This window comes from Pinus tabuliformis, chromosome 6, assembly GCF_031772625.1.
Source record: "Pinus tabuliformis cultivar Carrire ecotype Pingquan chromosome 6, CPIR1, whole genome shotgun sequence".
Classification (NCBI taxonomy): Eukaryota; Viridiplantae; Streptophyta; class Pinopsida; order Pinales; family Pinaceae; genus Pinus; species Pinus tabuliformis.
Genome location: NC_142292.1, coordinates 830,318,668 through 830,340,446, shown reverse-complemented (window position 1 = coordinate 830,340,446; position 21,779 = coordinate 830,318,668). Strand labels below are relative to the sequence as shown.

Here is a 21,779-nt window from a genome sequence, read left to right as displayed (position 1 = left end):
GCGTGGTTTGATCTAAGTTGTAGCAGAGGGGCAGGGATAGTTGGGGTTGGAGGATCTTCTCCAGGACCCCGAATACTCAGAAGAGAGGTAGTGATACGCCAGAGGAGGCAGCGCAGACCGAGGGAGGCTAACGCTATGCCAGGAGGGCCCACGCAGTGCCAGCGCAAGGGAAAAGCTTCCCTCCTACAAAAGTCTGAATTCAACCGAGGAGCAGCAAGATCAGCAGAGAAGGCTGACGTCAAAGCTCCAGGAGGCAGAGGAGGCAGCGCAGAGCTGACGCAGTGTCTCAGAGTGCTCCACACAGGCCCACGCAGCTACTGCGAAGGGGCAGCGCAGTTGTAGCCGGGGATAGTCAGTCCAGTTGCCGGATCGAAGGGATTTTGCCGGGTGAAGTGAGGTAATCTCACTTAGGTTTCTGCCAGTATATTTTATCTTTGTAACTGGATAGCCGAGAGGGCATCTAGAGTTGTATTCAGAACTACTGCTTAATAATACAAACCCTCTATCTAATGCACCGGTTTTCTCACATTGGGTTTTTCCAGGGACGTGTTGTCCAAAAATAACGATGTCCCTTGTGTGTTTGTCTCATATATTTTCAGTTTATGATCTGTATGTCAGTGTAGTCTGCAGTAGTGTTTTTCATCACTGTTTATAAATTAAATAACTTGTTGAATGTAATAACAAGTAGGAGATGATAAAACAGTGATTGCAGTAGGATTTCTGATGTGTAGATTCAAAATTTTCACATGGAAGGCTATTTTTGGGATGTCCTGCTCTCTCACCCGAATTTGATGTTACCCTGAGCGCAAGTCCATTTTGGAGAAGTACTTGGCTCCCTGTAACTAGTCCGTCAACTCATCTATCCTCGGGATGGGGTACCTACTCTTTAGCGTCCTCTTGTTGAAAGCCTGGTAATCAATGCACATGCAGAGAGTCTCATCCTTCTTCACAAACACCACGAAAGAAGCAAAAGGACTAGAACATGGCCTAATGTGGCCCAAGGCTAACAACTCCTTAATGGCTCTCTCTAACTGAACTTGGTACACTTGGGATGTTTGTAGGGGGTGGTGATGACCGCCTTAACTCCCTCCTCCAACTCAATAGTATGCTCAAACCCTTTGTCTAGGGGACGGGCTCGAGGAATCTCTCCAAAAATTGCTTGATGCCTCTGGAAGACTGTTAAGATGTCTGGATGTCGCTGTCGTGTCTGAGCCCCTGTCCCTGTCTCTAAAATCCTGCTCTCCACTACCCATGTTATATCTCCTCTTCATAGATCTACCTCCATCCTGTTCGTTGTCACTACCTGAGGTGGGTAGGAAAGCATGCCTCTCAACACCATCTTCTTCCCATCTGTCCCTATTAACTCCACCCCCATCGTCATGTAATCAATAGTATAGCACCCAATAGAATTTAGCCATTGAATGTCCAACACCACAATTTTGTTTGGCATGTCCACCACGAACAAATAATCGTTGACTATGTAGTTCCCCATCATCAACCTCATCTTGGGGATCATCCTGGTACACTCCATGGTCTGATTCCCTGGTATCATAACTAAAAATCCCTCAACAGGTTGTGTCTCCAACCCCCTCTAGTCTACCAGCTTTGCATCTATAAAGTTATGGGTGGCCCCACCATCAACCAAAACAGTCACCCTCTGACCCTGAATAGTGCCTCTAATCTACAATGTATGATATCTTGGGATCCCTATAAGTGAAGCAATGATGACCCCCTTGGCACATTCATAATGTGGCTCCTTTGTTGTGTCCCAATGCTCCTCCTCCCCTCCTCTCAACTCCTGCTCACCCTCTTCCTTGGGCTCGCTATCGAAAACCACCTCAATATAGTAGGTGTTTCCCTTAGAACACTTGTGCCCAAGGCTCCTGACACGTAAATCACAATTTCCTCCTCTGGAGGTCCCTCTTGGCTTCATCGTCCAACTGCCCTCGTCTAGTCCACTCTTTTTGAGGAGGTAAGGTGTCCTTACCCTCCTGAGGGAAGGTAGGTTTGGGAGGTAATCTGGTCTCAGGGACTACGTCTAGCATGTCCTTAGTCCTAGTGATTGCATACGGCAAAGTAGTGGACTTGTAGGCCCTCACCCACCCACACAATGGGTCTATTAGCCCTTCAACGAACAACATGATCAATCTCGCCTCCGAGATATCAGACATCATCACAGCTAGCCTTTGGAACTCCAAAATATACACCTTTGTACGACATGTCTGTCTGAGCTATGCTAACTCCCTAAAATGCAGCTTTGGTTCCTTCCTATTGAATCTCTCTATGAGCCTCTGCGTGAACTCTATGTAGGAAGTAATGCCAGCATGCCCAGAGTGATAAACCCATAGTGCCACCACTCTTGTGCATCGCCATCCAGATGTCAAGTGGCATACTTAATAGCATCCACCTCTCTCATGGGGTTTAGCTGGGAATAAGTATCCAGCTTTTGCACCCACGCCCTAGCAGAAATCCTGGTTGATCCATCAAAGTTAGTTAGTGTTATTATTGTCCTTTGTAGGTCCTGGTTCTACTGACCTCCCCTGTATGATGTCCCAACTCCGGATCTATGTTTCTCCTTCAAGTGGCAAAACTCCCCGAAAGACATGGACATCTTAATGCTCAGGTCCAATGCATCATACTCCTCAATCCCATTTGCAAATGACCTCATCAAAGTTGTGAATGAGTTTGGCTCTCTTGAGGGCCCATCCACAAATTGGGGCATAGTGAGCCAGTTGGAATGGCCAGTTATAGGTGGGGTGTCCTGGAGGTTTGTGCGTGCATGCATGTGGATCCCCTCACCAGATTGGGATCCACCTTCCCCATTATTATCTTGCTTCCCCTGATTCTGTATATGAGCACTAGCCAACTGCGCCAATATGTCCATCATAAGCTTTTGTTGCCTTGCTAGTTTAGCCAATGTTGGCTCCTTGCCCCCTTGTTCAGGTTCTTCCACATTTTCCATGGTTTCACCATCCCAATTATCACGCTCCCTTATGTGATGTACTTCAGTGTCGGAAAAAAGGTTAGAGCCCCCACCTCTACCTCGTCATCTTCTGCCTTGGCCCCTGCCTCTATGAAACACCACACCACCAAAATGAGGTGGCATCACCTGTTCCTGCTCCCACAGTTGGCCAAGAACATGCTCTGATACCACTGAAATATTCCTAATGGAAAAATTAAAAGAACTTGGAACAGCAACTAAAATGAAGTAACAACAGTCACAAATTCAACACAAAGATGAGCCAACATAATCTCTGAGCCATTTTATTAAATCACGAATCTGAGTGTATAAAATGGAAAGGAACAGTAGAACCTGGGCTTGCTAAGCAAGTTGAGCAAAACCCAAAAATATGTTGTTGTCCCACGTGATGGACATCTCAGAATGGCCGACGTAGGTGGACCCAGTAAATAAACTGTTGTCGGTTGTCTACTGGAACGGTGATTTCTGATCTGAATATTGTCTGGATCACTAAGAAATTGTTGTCATGGGCTCCTCTCCAAAACCCAAAAAGGGTTTGGTCCGGACCCAAACAGTGAAGAAGCCCTTTGGTGCAAATAGCCCAACTAGCTAACTGGTGCATACTACTGCAAAATCCCTAGCTGGAAATAGCCCTCAACTCCGCAATTAAGAAATCCCCAATTGATCTGAAATTTCCCCCCAGAAGGCCCTAATTCTTTAGCCCCTCAAGCTCCCAATTTGCCCAGCTCCTAGTCCTGTGCAGACTTCCTTCAGTGAGGCCCACACACTGCCAGAAAACGTCGAATTCAGCCGTCAAAAATGCCCCCCAAACACCCCTGCAAATCACGACCAAAATTCCGACTCAAGGATGTAGAAATTACTCCTGCAATTCTCGCTTCACAAATCTCTGAAGCTGGTCCAACAAATCAACCCAACGTACAGCCTCTATGCTAAGGAAATGTGCACTGCTGGTCCAAAATGCTGAAGGCTCTATGGAAACCCTGAAATGGACTCCTCTAATGTCCAGCTAGGGAGACACTCGAAATTCTCCAAACCCAGTCCGGATTTTGCCTGAAATCCCTGTGCTAAACAGCACTCCAAGCTCTTGCACTGAACAACTCACAAGAGGTTGAATTTCATAAAGTAATAGTCAAAAGATGATGTGAAGTGCCCCCTCTTTGCCATAAGTCTAACCCCATACGCCCTCCTTGGTGGCCCCCACTTGAGTGCAGGACCCACTTTGCGTACAACTCCTAAATCCAAAAGAAAACGCCAAAGTTGCTCTCCAAAACGCCAAAATTGATCCTCCTAGCAATCTTATGGAATAGGGGATATTACATAATGAATATATCCTTGTAATGGCTTCGAGCCATGTTGTCCAAAAGTCCCTCAACGAACAATACATGTATATTCCTCATATGGAATATAAAGATATTTTTTCAAATGGAGAAAAAAGGACAACCAAGTAGTTAATATTTTCAAACAAAATTGTTAAAAACTTCATGCCCATTGAGAAATAAGAATGTAGGCAAATAGTAAATACCAAGTTTCAGGGGTCTGATACAAGGCAGCAGATGCACCAAAGCATGATGACAGCAAGTCAGTATTAATCACTCCAGGACTCAATGCAACAATAGCTATTCCTTGTGGAACTTCTTTAGCCACTGACTTTGTTAAACCCTCTATTGCCCATTTGGATGCACAGTAAGGTGAAACCTGTTCAAGAAACATTTATTGTTACAGTTTGCAAAATCAAATTGTGTTCTTTATCTATGTAGGCACTGCTAAGAATTTTGAAACTAACCACATAGGATCAAGAACTAACTTCACCTCTCCAGCAGCAGAACGACCCCATCCTGATGACATATTCACAAATATTCCCCTCCGCTTTGATATCACGTGAGGCAAAAAATGGCGAAGTACATTGGCTGTGCCCTTCAAATTGATGTCTATGACTGCATCAAACTCCTCTGCAGGGACCTCCCATAGCTTACCATTCTTATTGATGATGCCTGCATTATTCACTGCAAGTCCAAGTATATATTTCGTTTAGAATATCTTGACATACCTTGTTCAGTGAAAGAATAAACTAATAGGACTAAAATATTTTATTTGCAATTTTTGTCCATGATATTTAAAATCTACACACTTTCTACCCATCTATGGAAGTTGAGGAATGAAAACCAAGTGATTTGTCTTATTTTTTTTTTTTAGACAAAACCAGAAGGTAATCTAAATTCACCAGGATCTTATCCTGAGATTTCATTAGAGAACTAACCAACTTGGCATGAAATAACATCATGTTCAATTTGTATAATTAACAGTAAGAAAATTTAGCGATAGTCAAATACTACAGAAATCAAAGAGTTGCTCAAATATTTATCATCCATACTGCAAATATTCTGTTACCTGCATGATGCATGTATAGCAAAAGTACCTTGTGTGATGGTGATCCAAAGTTATGTAATTCAAAAAATATCATAGTAATTGGGTTATGATTCATGAACCTACTCACTGGGCTTAGCTCTGGGTTAACGCATGACTAGACAGTGTGACATGCAAGTAATGTCAAGTAATAGTTGGTGCTTTGCAATTGGAGTAATATTTCAAGTACGAAAAAACTAAATCAACTTTCAGGAGATTAAAACATTTGGAGAAATCCACTTGGCCTGGAACCGCTGGTCCACAAGTGCTCCAGGTCTGCATCATTAAGGAAGAGCGTGACCCTAAATTATCTCTTTCATGGCAATAGAATACTACAAATCAGAGTTCAGGCTTATATATTCAAAAAATCCAAACAGAACAATACATGAAAGTGGGGCAACTGCAAGATCATACAGAAGTAAACTTAACAGGACATAAAAACCTGATAGGCTAGATGATCTCAAGGTCATCTTACTCTAAGAACTGAGGAAGCATAATGAATCCGATTATGAAGAAATTCCAACACACATCAAGGTGACTGTGGAAAGGATATGCAAAGAAGAATTGCACATCAAGCACAGATCAGTTCCTCAATCAATTGATGCCTGTAGAAGTAATGCATGTCCTCTCCACATGGCACATCAGTTAAGCATGCCCCATCCCACCAAGACAGTTTATCATTATACACGGAAACCAATGTCGACTTCCAACCACACAAAGAATGTGGACACTTAATTATGTAATGTTCCGAACTTGGATAAACAGTGATATATAAAGAAAAATCGATTTACAACACAAATTTTAAACATTCAGCAAATACTCATAAAAACTCCAGAAGTAAGAACCAGCTGAGCCATTTTATTAATCCAATGGAGCAAGTACAATAGTATGGAGAAATGCACCTGGGCTTGCCTCAATGGCAAGTGTGACAGAACCCAGGTGATAAGACAATGATATCAAATGCTGATAATGACTGCTCCTCTAATGCTTTGCACTGCCCAGAAAACTACACTGCTGGCTGGAAAGGAACTGCTAGAAACCCCACCTCCGGTGTTCAAAAAATGCTGCAATATTAACCCCAAGCTCCTTGACCAAAACCCACAAAAACCCCAAAAGGGTTTGGTCCGAATCCAACCTTGCAAAATCGACCTCCAAGAAGCCCTACGCCCTCCAAGACTGCTCAAGAACCCAGCCCACAAAGATACCAACAAAATCCTCCTCCAAGGCTCCGGAAAAGTAGCAATCTCCTCCACAAGTGCTTCCCTTAACTCTCCCAACAAAGATCAGCCTCAATAGCTGAGACTCCACCTCCCACGTGTGCATGATATGCTTCCTCTACACTGGCCTAGGAAGTGCGAAAGTCACACTAAATAGGAACTCTCTCCTCCAGCTCCAAAACTCACCAAAATGGCAGCCAAACACCTATGCCTCCTTTCTAGAATTTCTCCCGGCCAAAGCTCCTCTGGAAGATGTCACAATCACAACTCGGTCTCCCTTCATTGCGTCCTCCAAAAATACGCACCACCTGGAGATGATGAATGCAACTACTGGAAATCACAATGAAATCCTCCTCCGAAAGAATGTAGATGAACCTCTCTAGGGTGGCACTTGAAGTCCCCTGAAGAAAGGGTGAGCTCTGCGCTTGAAGAACTCTTGCTAAACAGCAAGTGACTCAGCTAAGCAGCTCGAGCAACCAAAGAGATATTCGATATGCCAAAGATGCTGAAATGAGAAGAGGTGCCTTCCTTTTATAGATTTTGTGGAGCACTTTTCCCTCCACTTTCCCTCCATCGTGGTCCCCTCACTTAACCATCGACTTCCCCTCTCATGCCATTCGAACTAGGGAGTGCGTATTCTCTTAGTATGGCTGGCCCCTGCGAATAACTTAACCACACCAAAATAACTTCTAATAAATTCTAAGCCTTCTAATAAAATCGAATGGGCCCCATCACCTCCAAAATTGTCCCCAAAATGTAGTGATTAATTTTGTTCCAAATTAATTTAGGAAGGGACACTACAAATTATGTCATTAATCCCGCCACCTCATATTAAAAAATCAAGATATAAAGGGAAGTGATGCAGCTCTTTCCTTTTACTGGTTTTAATTTTCCCAAAATTGACCCATATATATTAAGTTGATATCCTAGACTATCCACAAATGGGAACTATGGGCTTGGTTAGTGAACTCTGATAATGAGTTTGGTAACAAGATCCTTTTGGTTTATTCCAATCTCAGTAAGGTTCAATCTCACTCTCTAACATGAGATGTTGATATCATGTTACCAAAACACCTAACTTTTTCTTCCAGGCAATATATCTTGGACGAAACCACCTAGGCACTTCCCTTCATTCCAAAAATGCTACCCAAGGTAAACCCTAAATTCTAAAGGACACAAGACCAGATCAACAACTCATGAATAGATTATATTTAGTTCATTAACAATTGGCTCACTAAAGTAAACATGTCACGGAGTGAGGCTTGACCTAGGTGGGGAGGATACCAACTTTTCTTCACAACCACTCAAGCTACACCCAATTGACAACCAAATTACCTACCTATAGGTCACAGTTACCAAATTCGAATATGACCACCACGAAATACATATTTGGAAAAATCCAGTGTCACTCCAATACAGAAATACACACATCACAAAAATAAAAATAAAATTGCATTTATTGAATTCTATATATATACAGAGAAAGAGAGAGAGAGGACAGCTTATAATATATAAGGAACATTATACAACATATTAGCACTAAGATAACAAAACAAAACAAAGACAAAAAGTTATAGTAAATCTCTAGCCATGGAAGGCATAAATCAGCCACAACACTAGTGGTGGAAATCCCTTTGGAAATACAAATGCCCAACAAAAGCTAAACTCTTTATGTGGCTTCTTTTAGATACCAAAGCCATAACTTGGTATCTGCTACAAAAAAGAAACTACAAGGGCCCTAGTCAATGCAATATAAGTGAAGCAGATTTGGAAACAAACAATCACCTCATGCTCTCTTGTCCCTTCACACAGCAGGTCTGAAATCAAATTGAAGGTCTTACTATCTTGAAATTCAAATGGCAAGGGGATTCAATTGAAGCAGCTTCAAGGAAATGGCATAAAGATAAAGACACATAAGCTTACAAAACCCAGCCCCTAACCTTGGTCTGGGGAATTTGGCTAGCGAGAAACTAAATATATTTAGGATAAGGACACATTGCCTTTCAAATGTGCTTCCCAAAGTCTCAATTCTCCTCTGTCCGTCATTGTGCTTGGAATTTTAATATAATATTGATACTCAAATTCCTTGGGCATTTTTTGATGGAGCCCTCTCAAGATGCTCCACCTAAGGGGGGAGCTAAGGTGCTATTATTTTTCTCACAAAATCATTTACTCAGTTCAAAAGTTAGAACTGGTCAATCTACAAACAATCACAGTGAACTCACAGCCCTTAAATTCATTTTGATCCTTGCTGTTGAAAAAGGATGTACTAATTCGCAGTGACTCCCTCCTCGTGATCCAATGGATGTGAGGAGATTCTGTGCTAAAAATTTTCATGCTTCAGCCACTGTTCAACGAAATCAAGCAATTGCCATCTTTTTCTCACATCACTTTTGCTCATGTACATTGAGAAAAAAATTCGAAGCTGATTGACTGTCCAAAGGACTGGATATACAAAAAGGAACCTGGGAGATGAAAGAGTTTCTTCAGAGACAACATCTTATTTGCATGAGTCCTGACTTTAAGTTCCTCACTGTATCAGAGATATATGGATGTACCATTAAACCACATGATCTATCTTTTACACAAAGAAATCTATTGAAACAGAGCATCACTTATGAGATTTAACACCACACATAGTAAACTAACATTAATTATACAGAAATGAAGGGGGAAACACGTTGGGTTGGTGGGCCCAATCCAACCAATAACATTGCCTCCCGAAGAAAACTTAAATCACAATAAAATCAACACAACAAATAAAAGAACATGAACATCAACAATTTATATTTATAGATCCATAGTTTACATAGTATTAGGAGCAGTATAAAAAGGTTGTCATGGCTATATTGTAATTAGATGCCACAAGGGGAGATTCGTGACCCCCAGATCTGCATTAGACTTATGTATGTAGTTTTTTATCACCTCTATGCTGATTATCACAAACAGCCAGCTCTTTTCTAGATTAAAACCTCTTGATCTCTCTAGACTTTGAACCAACAGGGTCTGATTGAAATACCAATCATGGTATTCCGCTCGTGTAATTTTGTTACCTCTAATAAAATTACTAATTTTTTCCTTGGGGAAAAAAGAAATTATACTTTATAACATAAATATTAGCCCCCAGTGGCAGCTCGATTGGCAATCACCGTGATATGAAGTCTTTGTGAAGTTTGAAGTTCAAGGTTCAAATCTCCCTGATTTACCGTGGGGGTCGTGCATGGGGGCACATATGGGTTCACCAAGAGGTTATAGTGGTAGCGGTCAGAATAGACCCCATGTCACATGAGTACAAGCCCGGCCCAGTTATTGATTCCTCTAGATAAAAGTTAAAAGAGAGAAGTAAAGAACAAAAAAAAAACAACAACAACAACAACTTTAAATATAAATCTAAGTAACCGGATTTGTTCTATAGGGTCCACGAATCCGAATCCGTAGTGTCGGACACGATTCGCTTGAAAATCATGTCCAAAAAACATGACACGTCGTGTCCTATTTTGACACGTCGAATCCCCCAGCGTGTCACGATTTTGGAAATCGTGACCTGTTTTCCAGGACTTGTTAGGCAGAAAAGTGACATGCACGAGTATGAAAAGACCGCATTTGGTCATTACAACCACGCATATTTGGAACTCATGTTTGATGAGTTGCTTGAACATAAGATACTCAACACTTATGTAAATAAATCAACATGATGACCGATTGGTCTTAAGAAGAAATGTTGGGCTGGGAAGTTGTTCAGGAATGAATTGACTGCATTTACATATATCGATCCCTGTGCAATGAAAGAAAATAGTTATAGGCATGTGAGCTTAAACCCTGAAACATACATATGCATAGCTATGTGAGCAATTTATGTGAACAACCTAGGTTCCTCTCAACATCACGGCTGTGACCATAGCCCACAAATTTAAAGACAACTCTGTTGAACCAGTCATAGGAAGATGTATGTCTCTTTATATATATATATCGCATGGGATTGATGGGATATTGTTCCTTGATTGCCTTAGTTTCTACTGTACTAAATGATCTAGGAGTATTAAGACTCCTCTAGTAACTATCTAAACCATGGGAACGATCCGTAGGTAGACTTGTGTGAAATTCTGGAAGATTAACCCCTGTTTCCTGTAGATTACGCGTAAGAAGTCAGGCCTAATTACCAGGTAGATTGCCATGTGTTATAGAGGTCATTGCAGGCTTACGTATGCATATTATAGTGCACAGGAACATGTAGTTAGTAACTGAGCCTTCGTAAGTTGTCTTTCAGTTATGAATTATGAATCATGATTTATGTGACCAGTACCACTGACATGTATTTGAATTTTGTATGTACTATGCATGCTATAGATGAAGATCTATGTTTGAAATCAATAAATTTGTATCATTAATTAAAATTAGTGTAAGAAATATCTAATTTTTAATATATATAAAATAATATATAACGAATCCTACATGTCCTATTCCGGGGGGCAACGTGTCCGAATCCGACACCACGAATCCCGAATCCCTGTGTCAGGTGACTTAGATATAAATAATATAATAAATATCTTTATAGTTGTTGTGGAGCAGAGTGTCTAAGCACCGCGACAATGCTCAGACCGGGGGTTGTCACCCTGATCCCTGATCTCTCCATTTAAGCTGTCTCCTTAGTCTAAGAGGGGTAGACCCTATGGGATAAAGGAAGACCAACTGGGAACCAACTGAGTTGGGAGACACGGCGAGGCAGACAAGCACCTAGAGATTTTAAAGATGGGTAACTTGATGGATTTAAATGATTAAATCATACAGAGTAAATGCCAAAACAAGACACAACCACAAAATAGAAATAATTTCAGACTAATGCCTTCGGTATTTAAATCAACCATCAATAAAACAAGCTATCCAGATCAATTTTCAATATGTGATGAAAAAGTGACGATAATCCACATAAATGCCCAACATTGTCACATGCGAAAGATTCCAGATTTAAAACAATTATCATTAATGACCAAGATCTAGAATTAATAGATTTTTTCCAACAGTCAATATAGCTTAAAACATTTATTGTAATTTGACCATAGGAAAATCATGCATTTTAATGACCAAAGGAACTTCAAATTTTAATTTTAATTATTCCTTAGGCAATAATGCTTAATGGTAACTGAAAAATTTAAAATCTTTTAAGGCGATGGAAAAACAAATTAAAAGGGCTAAAAAATAAAAAATTTAATGGGCCATAGGCCACATTTAAAAAATTTTAACATTAAAGCGTAAATTCCTTTTACTTAGTTTTCAATCACCAAAAATTTTATGATTTTTTAAATGTTTAGGATTTTTATTTTTTTATAGTTTTTTTTTTTTTTTTTTAATGATTTTTTTTTATTTTATGAAATTTTTTATTTTTTATTTTTTATAGATTAAATGAAAATCTAAACAAAAAATAAATCAAACCCTAAAATTAACCTTTTATGCCTTTTTTTATATTTTTATTTTTTATAGTTCTAAATTCAAAATTTAAATAAAACAAAACTGAAAAGAAATAAATCTAATACTAAAACTAAACTTTAATTCTAAAACAAAATATACACTACCCTAACCTAAAAATATCTAAACTAAAACCTAATTCAAATAAAATCAAAAAATTAATTTTTTAATCGAATACAAAAATGAAAATCGAATTCTTTTTTTTATATTAACACACATTTCATAACAAAAAAAAAAGAAGATACGATTAACTTAAATGAAATCAACATAAAAAAAAAAAGACAAGGGAAAATCGAAAAACCAAATCCTAAACGCATAAAGGAAATAAACCAAGGTTGCACGAAACGGGGAAACAGGTACGAGTTTCGGAAACGGGAAGCGATACGAAAGGCAACCTCCCCAAACGGGGAAACGCGAATATATATATATATATATATATATTAGGACATTTAAGAAATATGTGCAATCATAAAGCATATATGATACATTCTAATTTATTACATTATGATAAAATTGTCAATTGTCAATGCATAAACTATAAGTATCTAAATTTACATCACATTTACTCATAAATAATCACATAATGAAAATAGAAATATCCCAAATCAGCCACGAGAAATTTCTAATTTTTTGTCTCATGCTTGATTGGGAGTCTCCTCCTACATAGTCGAATGACCTTAGTCCTCTTGATTAAATACAAGTTTCATACCCTAGTACCCTACATTCTCTTGATTATTGGGAGTCTCCCCTGCATAGAGGGCTTTGTTCTCTCGATTAAATACAAGTTCCATACCCTAGTACATGATAAAATCCAATGGAAACATTGCAATACCCCCAATCCTGAAATCCTGAAAAACAGATAAGTCTGCTAGATTTTGAGTGAGATCTAAAATTCTACTTTCTCCATATGAAATCCAATGAGGGCGAAACCACTCTCAAACATCCTGAGTCATTTCATGGTAATGTTAAAAATTTAAGTAAAATGATGAAAATGAAAAATAAAGGAGAATATCACTTTTACTTTAAGAATTTAACATTACCATGAACTGCATATCAACACTAAGGCAAAAGTTCACTTTTATAACTTTAGACAGGCATCTGGAAGCAACTAGAAGTCACTAGGCTAACGTAAAAATAGATTAGAAAACAAATTAAAAAAGAAACACACACACACAAGTAAATGCTGAAACGTGTGTCGTACGGCCCTGAAATGCGTTTCAGGCCGTACTGGCCATGTTTCAGTTTCGTGAAACGTGGCAGTACGGCCTGAAACGCGTTTCAGGACCGTACCAAACGCGTTTCAGCGTTTCGTACTCGTTTCCGTACGGAAACGCCCTCCTACCCCACGTTTCCTGCAACATAGAAATAAACCAAAATATGAGCGTATTTCTCACTGTTGCTTGTGTGCAGGTTCTTGACGACGGCGAAAGAAATTGAGCAATGTGTGGCTGCTGGATGAGGGACAGCGGATATAGCTGAGGGTTGGAAGGAGCTTCACGCAGAGGAGTGGTGTGGCTTGGACAGCAGAAGACGCAGCAGCGAGGGAGCAGCGTGCGGAGATAGGGAGTGAGCTTTGCGTGGGCAACGAGGAGCTAGAATGGAGCGTAGTCACAGGTTTTGAAGGGAGAGCTGGGGGTGTAAGAATGCGTGGGCAGGGGTACGTGGAAGAATGATTAGCAGGGTAAGAGGAAGCCGTAGGAGATAAAAGCGTTGAAGGTCGTGGAAGCTGCGATAAGGAAAATCGTGGCTGCGGGTTGGAACGCAGGTTTAGGGGTTGCGTTTTGGATATGGTAGGCAACGTAAAGATGGCATGAGGCAAAGCTAAAAGGGAAGACGAAGAGGTGTGTGAACCAGCAGAGAAAAATGGAAGGTGTGCAAGGGCCGAGTTGGTAGCGAGGATATGCGTGGGTTTTGGATAGCTGCAAGGCAGCATGTAGGTGAGGGATACGCACAGTGAAGACGGGAACAGCGACGGCGAAGGGAAAGAGGCAGCATTGAAGGCTGCGTTGAGGAGGCTAAAGGATCCACAGAGGAGGGAAATCAAATGTGGAGCAGCTCACGTGGACGTGGAAGAACGCTGAGCAATTAAAAAATTCCTGCAAGACGATGATGAGAGACCTGACCCAACAATGGTTATTCTTCCTAAAAAAAATTCAAAATTTTTCTTTGAAAATAAAACCCCAGGTAGCAGCAGACAGATGGCCTGGAAAAACCTTAAATTCCTTCAGAAACCTTAAAAAATTTTGAATCAATTGAACCGTTAATAAAAATTTTCGGATCTTCAAACCCTTGAGCAACAGAAACATACACCTGCAAAAAAGTGGTTCTGAGGCCAGATCTTACGCTCTAGGGCCTAGATCTGGCTTCAAGATTGAACCTCACCTTCAGATCTAACAACATTTTTTGGCGTCGTTGCCAGGGATATTTTATTCTCGGTGTTTCAACGACTTTTCATTTCTCATCTTTTCATTTGGGCCGGCGATGACAACATTTTTTGGCGCCGCTGCTAGGGATATTTTATTCTCGGCTTTTCAACGACTTTTCATTTCTCATCTTTTCATTTGGGTCAGCAACGACAACATTTTTTGGCGTCGTTGCCAGGGATAGAGTTTGTTCTGTCCTTGGTTTATTCGACATTCATCATTCATCTTTCATCTTTCTCATCTCTCATTCGAGCCAGCGAAGTCAACATTTTTTGGCACATCTCATCTTTTCCGCCATTCATTACCCTGTCAAACGGCCAACGTTTCCTGGCGTCATTTGATCTTTTCATCGCCCTATCATCTCGTTAATCGTTTCATCTGTACCTTTAGCACTTGGACTTCTCGATTCATTTCTTGCTTGGGTGGCGACTTCATTTCTTTTCATCTATTCTCAAACAAGAAGCCCTCCCTTATATCTAGCTGTTTGTTGCCTTTTGGACCTTAGAGTCAAATTCATGTTCAAGTGGCGACTCCACTTCTTTCATCTCTTGATTTTCTTGAGCAGAGATCTCTCTCTATCATCCATTTGGTCCCTCATTATTCATCATGGATTATTCATTTACCCCGTGCCATTTTACTGATGTTCTCCATGATATTCCGAAAGTGGCCATTTATAAATTGTCTTTGTTCTCGGTGGTGATTCAGTCGCTGTTAGAAAGCATCTATGCAGGTTTTCTCGTATAATGTTCATATATTGTAGACCTCCTCAGTATGATCATGAAGATGTCAAAATGCGTCTATTTGTCTTTTCTTTAGGGCTGATGCCTTGAATTGGTTTAATAATTGTCCTGAAGACTCTTTCACTTCTTTACAAGACATTGTCAATGCTTTTAAAGATAGATATGGTTATCAAGATAGCTCGCCTTGTGCCCCTAAAATTGTGCAACAAAATGAAAGTAATCTTATGAAGGGTCCAGTTGTCGATGAAAGATTTCAAGACAATTCTTCATATCAGAATGTGCCATCCACCTGTACGGTTGCAGATCAAATCCATGATAGTGGAAAAGCAGGGACAAATTGTAAAATCAGTGTCGACAATGAGAGGGAAAATCAGAAGCAAATTATACAAGAACTAATGCAGCTGGTAAAAAATATGGAGATCAATCAAGAAAAAACTGTAACTGATCATGCCAATGATATGAGAACTTTATACACCCACCTGGAAAAGCGAGATAAGGAAATGGAAACCATGAAAGCTAATCATGATAGGGAAATTAATTCTATGCAAAACAAGTTATTAACTATGGATGAAGAAATGACTATCATGACATTCGATTATAATAATAAGTTGGCTACCATGCAAGCAAATCATAAGAAAGAGATAAACTCTATAAAGCATTGCAAGCAAATCATAAGAAAGAGATAAACTCTATAAAGCATTGCTTGATGACCATAAAGGAAAAGAACGATAAAGTAATAAAAGATATCGAAGAAGACCATGCCAGGGAAATCAGTGCTATGAAGGTTGAACACTCTAGCCAGATGGATGCCATTACAATACAGGCACAAAAATTTCAACAGCGGTCAGAGGATGAAAGAAACCAGGAAACGTCGACAGATCAAAAGCCTCCTTATCTGTTGCGACAAGCTCCATCTTATTATGAAGAGGTCATTAGTTCGATTGAAAAGTGGTTAATTGAAGGTGATCCACATAAAATTAAAAACGATAAAGATCAGGTGCAAAATGAAAACAGACATGTCACACATATCTTACATACTTCATCTGAGGGTTTTGAAGCAGAATGTTTCGCAAAGGAAAAACGCAAGAGAGAGAACGAGAAGGCGATTTGATACATGAAATCGCCGTAAGTAGCGTGATTTTCGGATAGGAAAAAGTCTTACCATATGCAAGATTGGACATGGCACATCCGAGAAGCAGCCGACAGACTTGCCTGAAAGCAGGCAAATGCTCAGTATACACTATATTGAACGCATCTGATGCCATGGGGCATCCTCTATATTTCTAACCCTACTCCTTGTTTTTTTCAGCATTTCATTTTTGTTTTAGGATTAGATTTACTTTTCATGTTACTAGATAGTTAATAAATGAAGAGCTTATATCTTTCCTGCGCTTAATGTTATATGATGATTTTTGGATGGACGCTACTTATGTTTTGTTGTGTGTTGCGTGGATGTAGATTCTGGATTCTCACATTCCTCCAATGCAACAACATGTCCCCAAGTAGAGCAGATGTTGACCACCACGTGTCAACTACCCGTAGCAGTACACCCCCTTTTTTCGCAAAGGAGATATCGCTTTATCAACATATTCGTGCCATTCGATTATCATCAGCCTATTCATGTTATTTTGTAAACTCAGTCTGCATGTGTAAATTGTAAATAATCTTAGCTGATCTGTGTCATGTATATAATTGCCTAGGTAAACCTAATCTTCTAGTGATGATCTACGTTCCGGAAGGTTTTTTGTCTCACCGACCCATGGTCGGCAAAGTTTTCCTTCATCCTAACCCCAAAGCCGGAATGGATTTTGTCATTAGAATCTTAGGGGAGTCCTAGTGTGCTAGGTCGAGTCTATGTAAAAGTGATTTGGGAATAATCCTAACTATTTGGTTAGGTTATTTTATTACAAATTGCTTGATCTGCTAGATTATGTTTGTGTCGCAAAAGTGAGTAGTTTGTGAAGGTCTATATCAAATGGGTTTTCCCCCTTAAGATGTAAAAATGTAAAAATCATGATGTAAAGTGTCTTGAGGGTTAGAAAAATGTTTTATCCCCTCATAAGTCCTAGGTCCTAGGTATTTTCTAAGTTTTCCAGAGGTAAAATTCGTGGATCCTTTAAAAATTAAGTTTTAAGAGGTCCAGGGACTAAGGTTAAATGATTATTTTGCTAAATTTTGTGCCCTTGGTCCCTAGGGTTAATTCAAAGTCAAAATTTTGAGGAAATTAATTCAAAAATTAAATTTTTGAATTAATTAAAAAGCATTTAAATGATAATTTCGAATTTCCTCATTATTTTAATTTCGACAGATGAGATTAAAAGATTTTTTTATCCTCATCAACGGTCGAGATCGCTTTGACAAGGATCACTCGAACTAGCTGTTGGGAAATTTATCTTTAAATAGGGTGTCAAGGGTCATTTGAGATCATTCGACTTTTGAGTCATGTGCTGAGTGAAAACTCTCTTGCAATCGTTTTTCATGTGCAAATAAAGAAATACTTTGGGGTTAATTTCTGCTTGTGTTACTCAGCGGGAAATGCTATAAGACGTTTTATTTTCTTGCATAGATTTACTTTCAGCCATTGATGTTAGCTTATTGAAGATTGATTTAAACATAGGTATCTTGTCTGATCACTGGGGTTTGAATGATAGTTTAATTTCTGAATATAATGGCAGGTATCTTCCTTAGATCTGAATTCTATTGTCGTTTTCTCTCTCTATGTTAATGGTTGAATTAAATTGTGCAGGAAATCCTTGGTTTTGAGTTTACCAGACGTTTGAAGAAGTTCTTGGCTGAACCAGCCAACTCCCGGATAGCATTTTCTGAAGAGCCCGGCTAGTTTTGATCTTATCATTAGAATTTTTGTTGCAGATGCATGAAGGGTTTTCTGAAGCACCTCACCTTAAATTTAAAATTTTAAAAATATTTCTATGGCATACTGATAAAATTGGCTGTTCAGAGCCTTTAAACTGTGAATATTGTAATTATTTAGCTGGTTTTAGGGTTTTTTTAGTTTTGTTTCTTGCATATTTTGTTTCTGGGTGTTTGTTTTTGTCATTACAGGTTGCAGATCTGAAGGTGTAGTCTTGTTTTGAAGCCAGATCTAGGCCTTGGAGGGTAAGATCTGGCCTCAGCATCATTTGCAGGGATACTCTTCAACAAATTCGAGGGTTTGTTCGAGTTGTCTGTTTGCTGGGGTTTCATTTCCGCAGGAAAACTTTCGAATTTTTTTTTTTTGGGCAGGCTGTGTAAAACTCCTGGATTGTTGCCTAGCCTCTGCGCTGCCATCTCTCAGCTCTCTCCTCCATTTTCATTACCCTTTCTCCCTCACGTTGTTGCCCATCATCCCAACAGCATCTACCTCTGTTCAGGACTTCATGCACGGCTGCCATAACCTGCTGCCACCTGCCATTGTTGCCTCAGTTTTCCCTATTCACGTTGCCTCCTTTCCAAATCTCTCCACACTGCCATACTCCTCAGCAACTCCCCTATCCACTTGATGCCTCCTGCGTGAGCTTATCCCTCCCCATCCGCAGCCTTAACTCAATCTGTTGTCCCTCCATGGCTGCATACTCTTCATCCACGCGCATCTACCATCCAACCCACATCAGAAATAAAAGCCATCAAACACGTCAAGTTTTTTGTCGATTTCCTCCATGGCCTCTCCGAAACCCTCACGCTGACCTGTGCGCGTCCATTCACAACTCCTCACGTTATCACCATCGAGCTCTTCACTCTGCTCCTCACGCATTTTCTCCACCTCCACCAAAACCCTTCCAATTTCATTCAAGCTTCCCACGTCCAAGCAAACACACATCGATTCCACTATTCGTTGAGCTCAATCCTGCGTCCATTCTCCATTCTCCACACAGCGTTCGAAACCCCTCTCCGCTTCCTGTCTACATCTGCATTGAACCCCATACTCCTCGCTCGAGCTCCTCTGGCCATCCCTGCCGCCATCAAACTCTTCGAACCTGCAGAGCAATAGAATAAATAAATTCGATTTTATTTTTATGTAGGTGTGTGGGTAAGTTTAGATTTAGTTAGCATTTCATTTTTAATTTGTTGAGGCTAGGTTTCTCTTAGGTGTTTGATTTCTTTTTTTATTATTATTCATGTGTTAGGTTTTATAACTTTTATTTAGTTTTGTTTTATTTTAAAGTTTTGATTTTTATTTTGAAAAGTGTTATGTTTTGATTTAATTAAAATCATAAAATTCTATAAAAAATTTCTAAAAATCTAAAAAAACCATAAATAATAAAAATTAAAAATAAAGGTGTTATTTTTGGTTTCATTTAATTTTGATTTGTTTTAACTTTGTTAAAAATAAATAAATAAATATTTAAAAAATCCTAAAAATCCAAATCATTAAAAAATTATAAAAATTTTAAAAAAAATTGAAAAAGACTAATTAAAAATTGGAAATTCCTTTGAGGTCTTTTTCTGTTGTGGTATCAATATTCATCATTTTAGCATAGTTAAATGTGCTTAAATTCTTATGTCTAAGGATTAACTATTCGAAAGTGGTGAATCATTTTCTAAGGTGGTTAGCTTTTAATTTTCGTATTTATTTGAAGTATTTGATCTTTTGAAATTTCGCATCTATTGAATATCTTGCATTTGGTGAAATTAATCATTGCTTGGATTATTTGATGATAAATGATTGTTAGTCGTGGAATTACAAATTTCATATTTCTGCAGCAGTTGATAAACAATTATTTAATCATTAACTCCATAAGGCACTGATCTTAGGCATTCAAAGGCCAATTAATTTTTAAGTGTCGCTAAGCTTCAATCAAGCGCTTCACTGCCTTGTTGTGTCTCCCAAGCCAGCTGCTTCCCAGTTGGTTTTCCTTTATCCCATAGGGTCTACCCCCCTTAGCCTAGGGAGACGGCTTAAACGGAGAGATCGGGGATCAGGGTGACAGCCCCCGGTCTGAGTGTTGTCGTGGTGCTTAGACACTCTGTGCGACAACAATAGCAACAAACTATAGTTTATAACATAAATACAATAATGTAGTATATCGGAAAAAAAATATGTTCTCTATAAAAAGTAAAGGATATTATAATAAATAACGTACAGCATTTATAAACTACAATATTTTAATTTCTGAGACACACACACACACATATATAATAACCTAAACTATATACAAATTAAACTTTAATGTATAAAAAGCTCCCCTTCTATATCCATGACAGAGAAAACATCAAGCATCGAGTATGCACTCTCACAGATCTCAAATAAACTATAGAGCATCAACCTTCCCAACCACCATCGAGCAAGACCAAATGCAGTCATAGAGTTGTGTGAGGATGAGAATCAAAGCTCACATAGAAGGATGTGCATCTACGATTAAGAATATTGCTGATTATTAAAGGCACAAATTGTTCCCTACAGCAAGCATTCAATTTGGGATCTAGGGTAGATGCAAAAACCATTGTCTATGGCAAGGCATAAAATTCTTTGTTCAGGGCGAAGGCACAAACTGTCATCTAGGGTAGAAAACAATCATTTGAGAGAAAAATCATTGTCCAAGCAGAAAAATAAGATGATGCAATTTTTATATTTCATTCCCAAAAACATAGCAAACCTGGCAACATTTGTACTGTATCCATATTGCGTTAAAATATGGTCAAACCATATTGCAACCATATATTTCTATACACCAACTGGTCATATAATCAAAGTCTATAACTATGTCATAGATAGAGATATTGGACTTCATCCCTAAACAAGTATCTAATGGAAATATGTATTATAGCTCTAAGTCATTTATTATAAACTCTGCAAGTCAAATCTTCGTCATTTTTGTCAAAAAGATCCTAGTATACAAAAAGATTCGTACTTCTGTATAGATAAAACATGACGCTAAGAGTGGACCTTAGGACACTACAAAAGACCTCAACACAAAGCATGAACAGCAACAAAGTAGCAGAGGAGGCTTTCCAAGTAGAGTTCTTCAAGCACGATGTTCGTGCTCTAGTTTCTTACTTAGCTGATCTCTTCAACCATGTGGTCTATACAGGCTTTTCATCAACATGGTGACATCAAATCATTCACTAGATACACAAATAGAGCCACAACTAAGATCTGAACAACTACAAGACGATCATGGTGGGTCACAACATTCTCGAAGCTCTAAGCTACAGTTCTCCATATGAAACTCTCTTGTGAGACCTTCTGGTACTCCTGCTTTGTAATGACATCATTGTGAAGCTCTAAGCTATAGTTCTCCATATGAAACTCTCTTGTGAGACCTTCTGGTACTCCTGCTTTGTAATGTCATCAAAGCTAGGAGACCTTCTGGTACTCCTGCTTTGTAATGACATCATTGTATTCAGCAATCCATTTGACCAATTTTTGTGGTCATTAGTTGGACATTAATAAAATTATCTTATCTTATCTTATCTTATCTGCTCTAAAGCACGCACTTTCCAAGGCCCCACAATACCTTATTTGGCTATAAATCAACACATTGTAAAGGCTATACCAAGAGAGACCCCAACCATCAAAAGCGCCATCCAACTATATGCAATTGAGTACAAACAC

The 21,779-nt window shown here is 39.2% G+C and overlaps 1 protein-coding gene across 1 annotated transcript in view; it reads right to left on the bottom strand.

The window, feature by feature from the left end:
- Positions 1–21,779, bottom strand: part of LOC149261401 (NAD(P)-binding Rossmann-fold superfamily protein) — a 176,522-nt gene that overhangs the window by 45,812 nt on the left and 108,931 nt on the right. Inside the window, exons 3-4 of the mRNA XM_089381747.1 lie at positions 4,790–4,983; positions 4,503–4,675 (exon numbers count right to left, since the gene is read on the bottom strand). Coding sequence (XP_089237873.1) covers positions 4,503–4,675; positions 4,790–4,983 — 367 coding nt within the window. The remainder of the gene's footprint in view (positions 1–4,502; positions 4,676–4,789; positions 4,984–21,779) is intronic.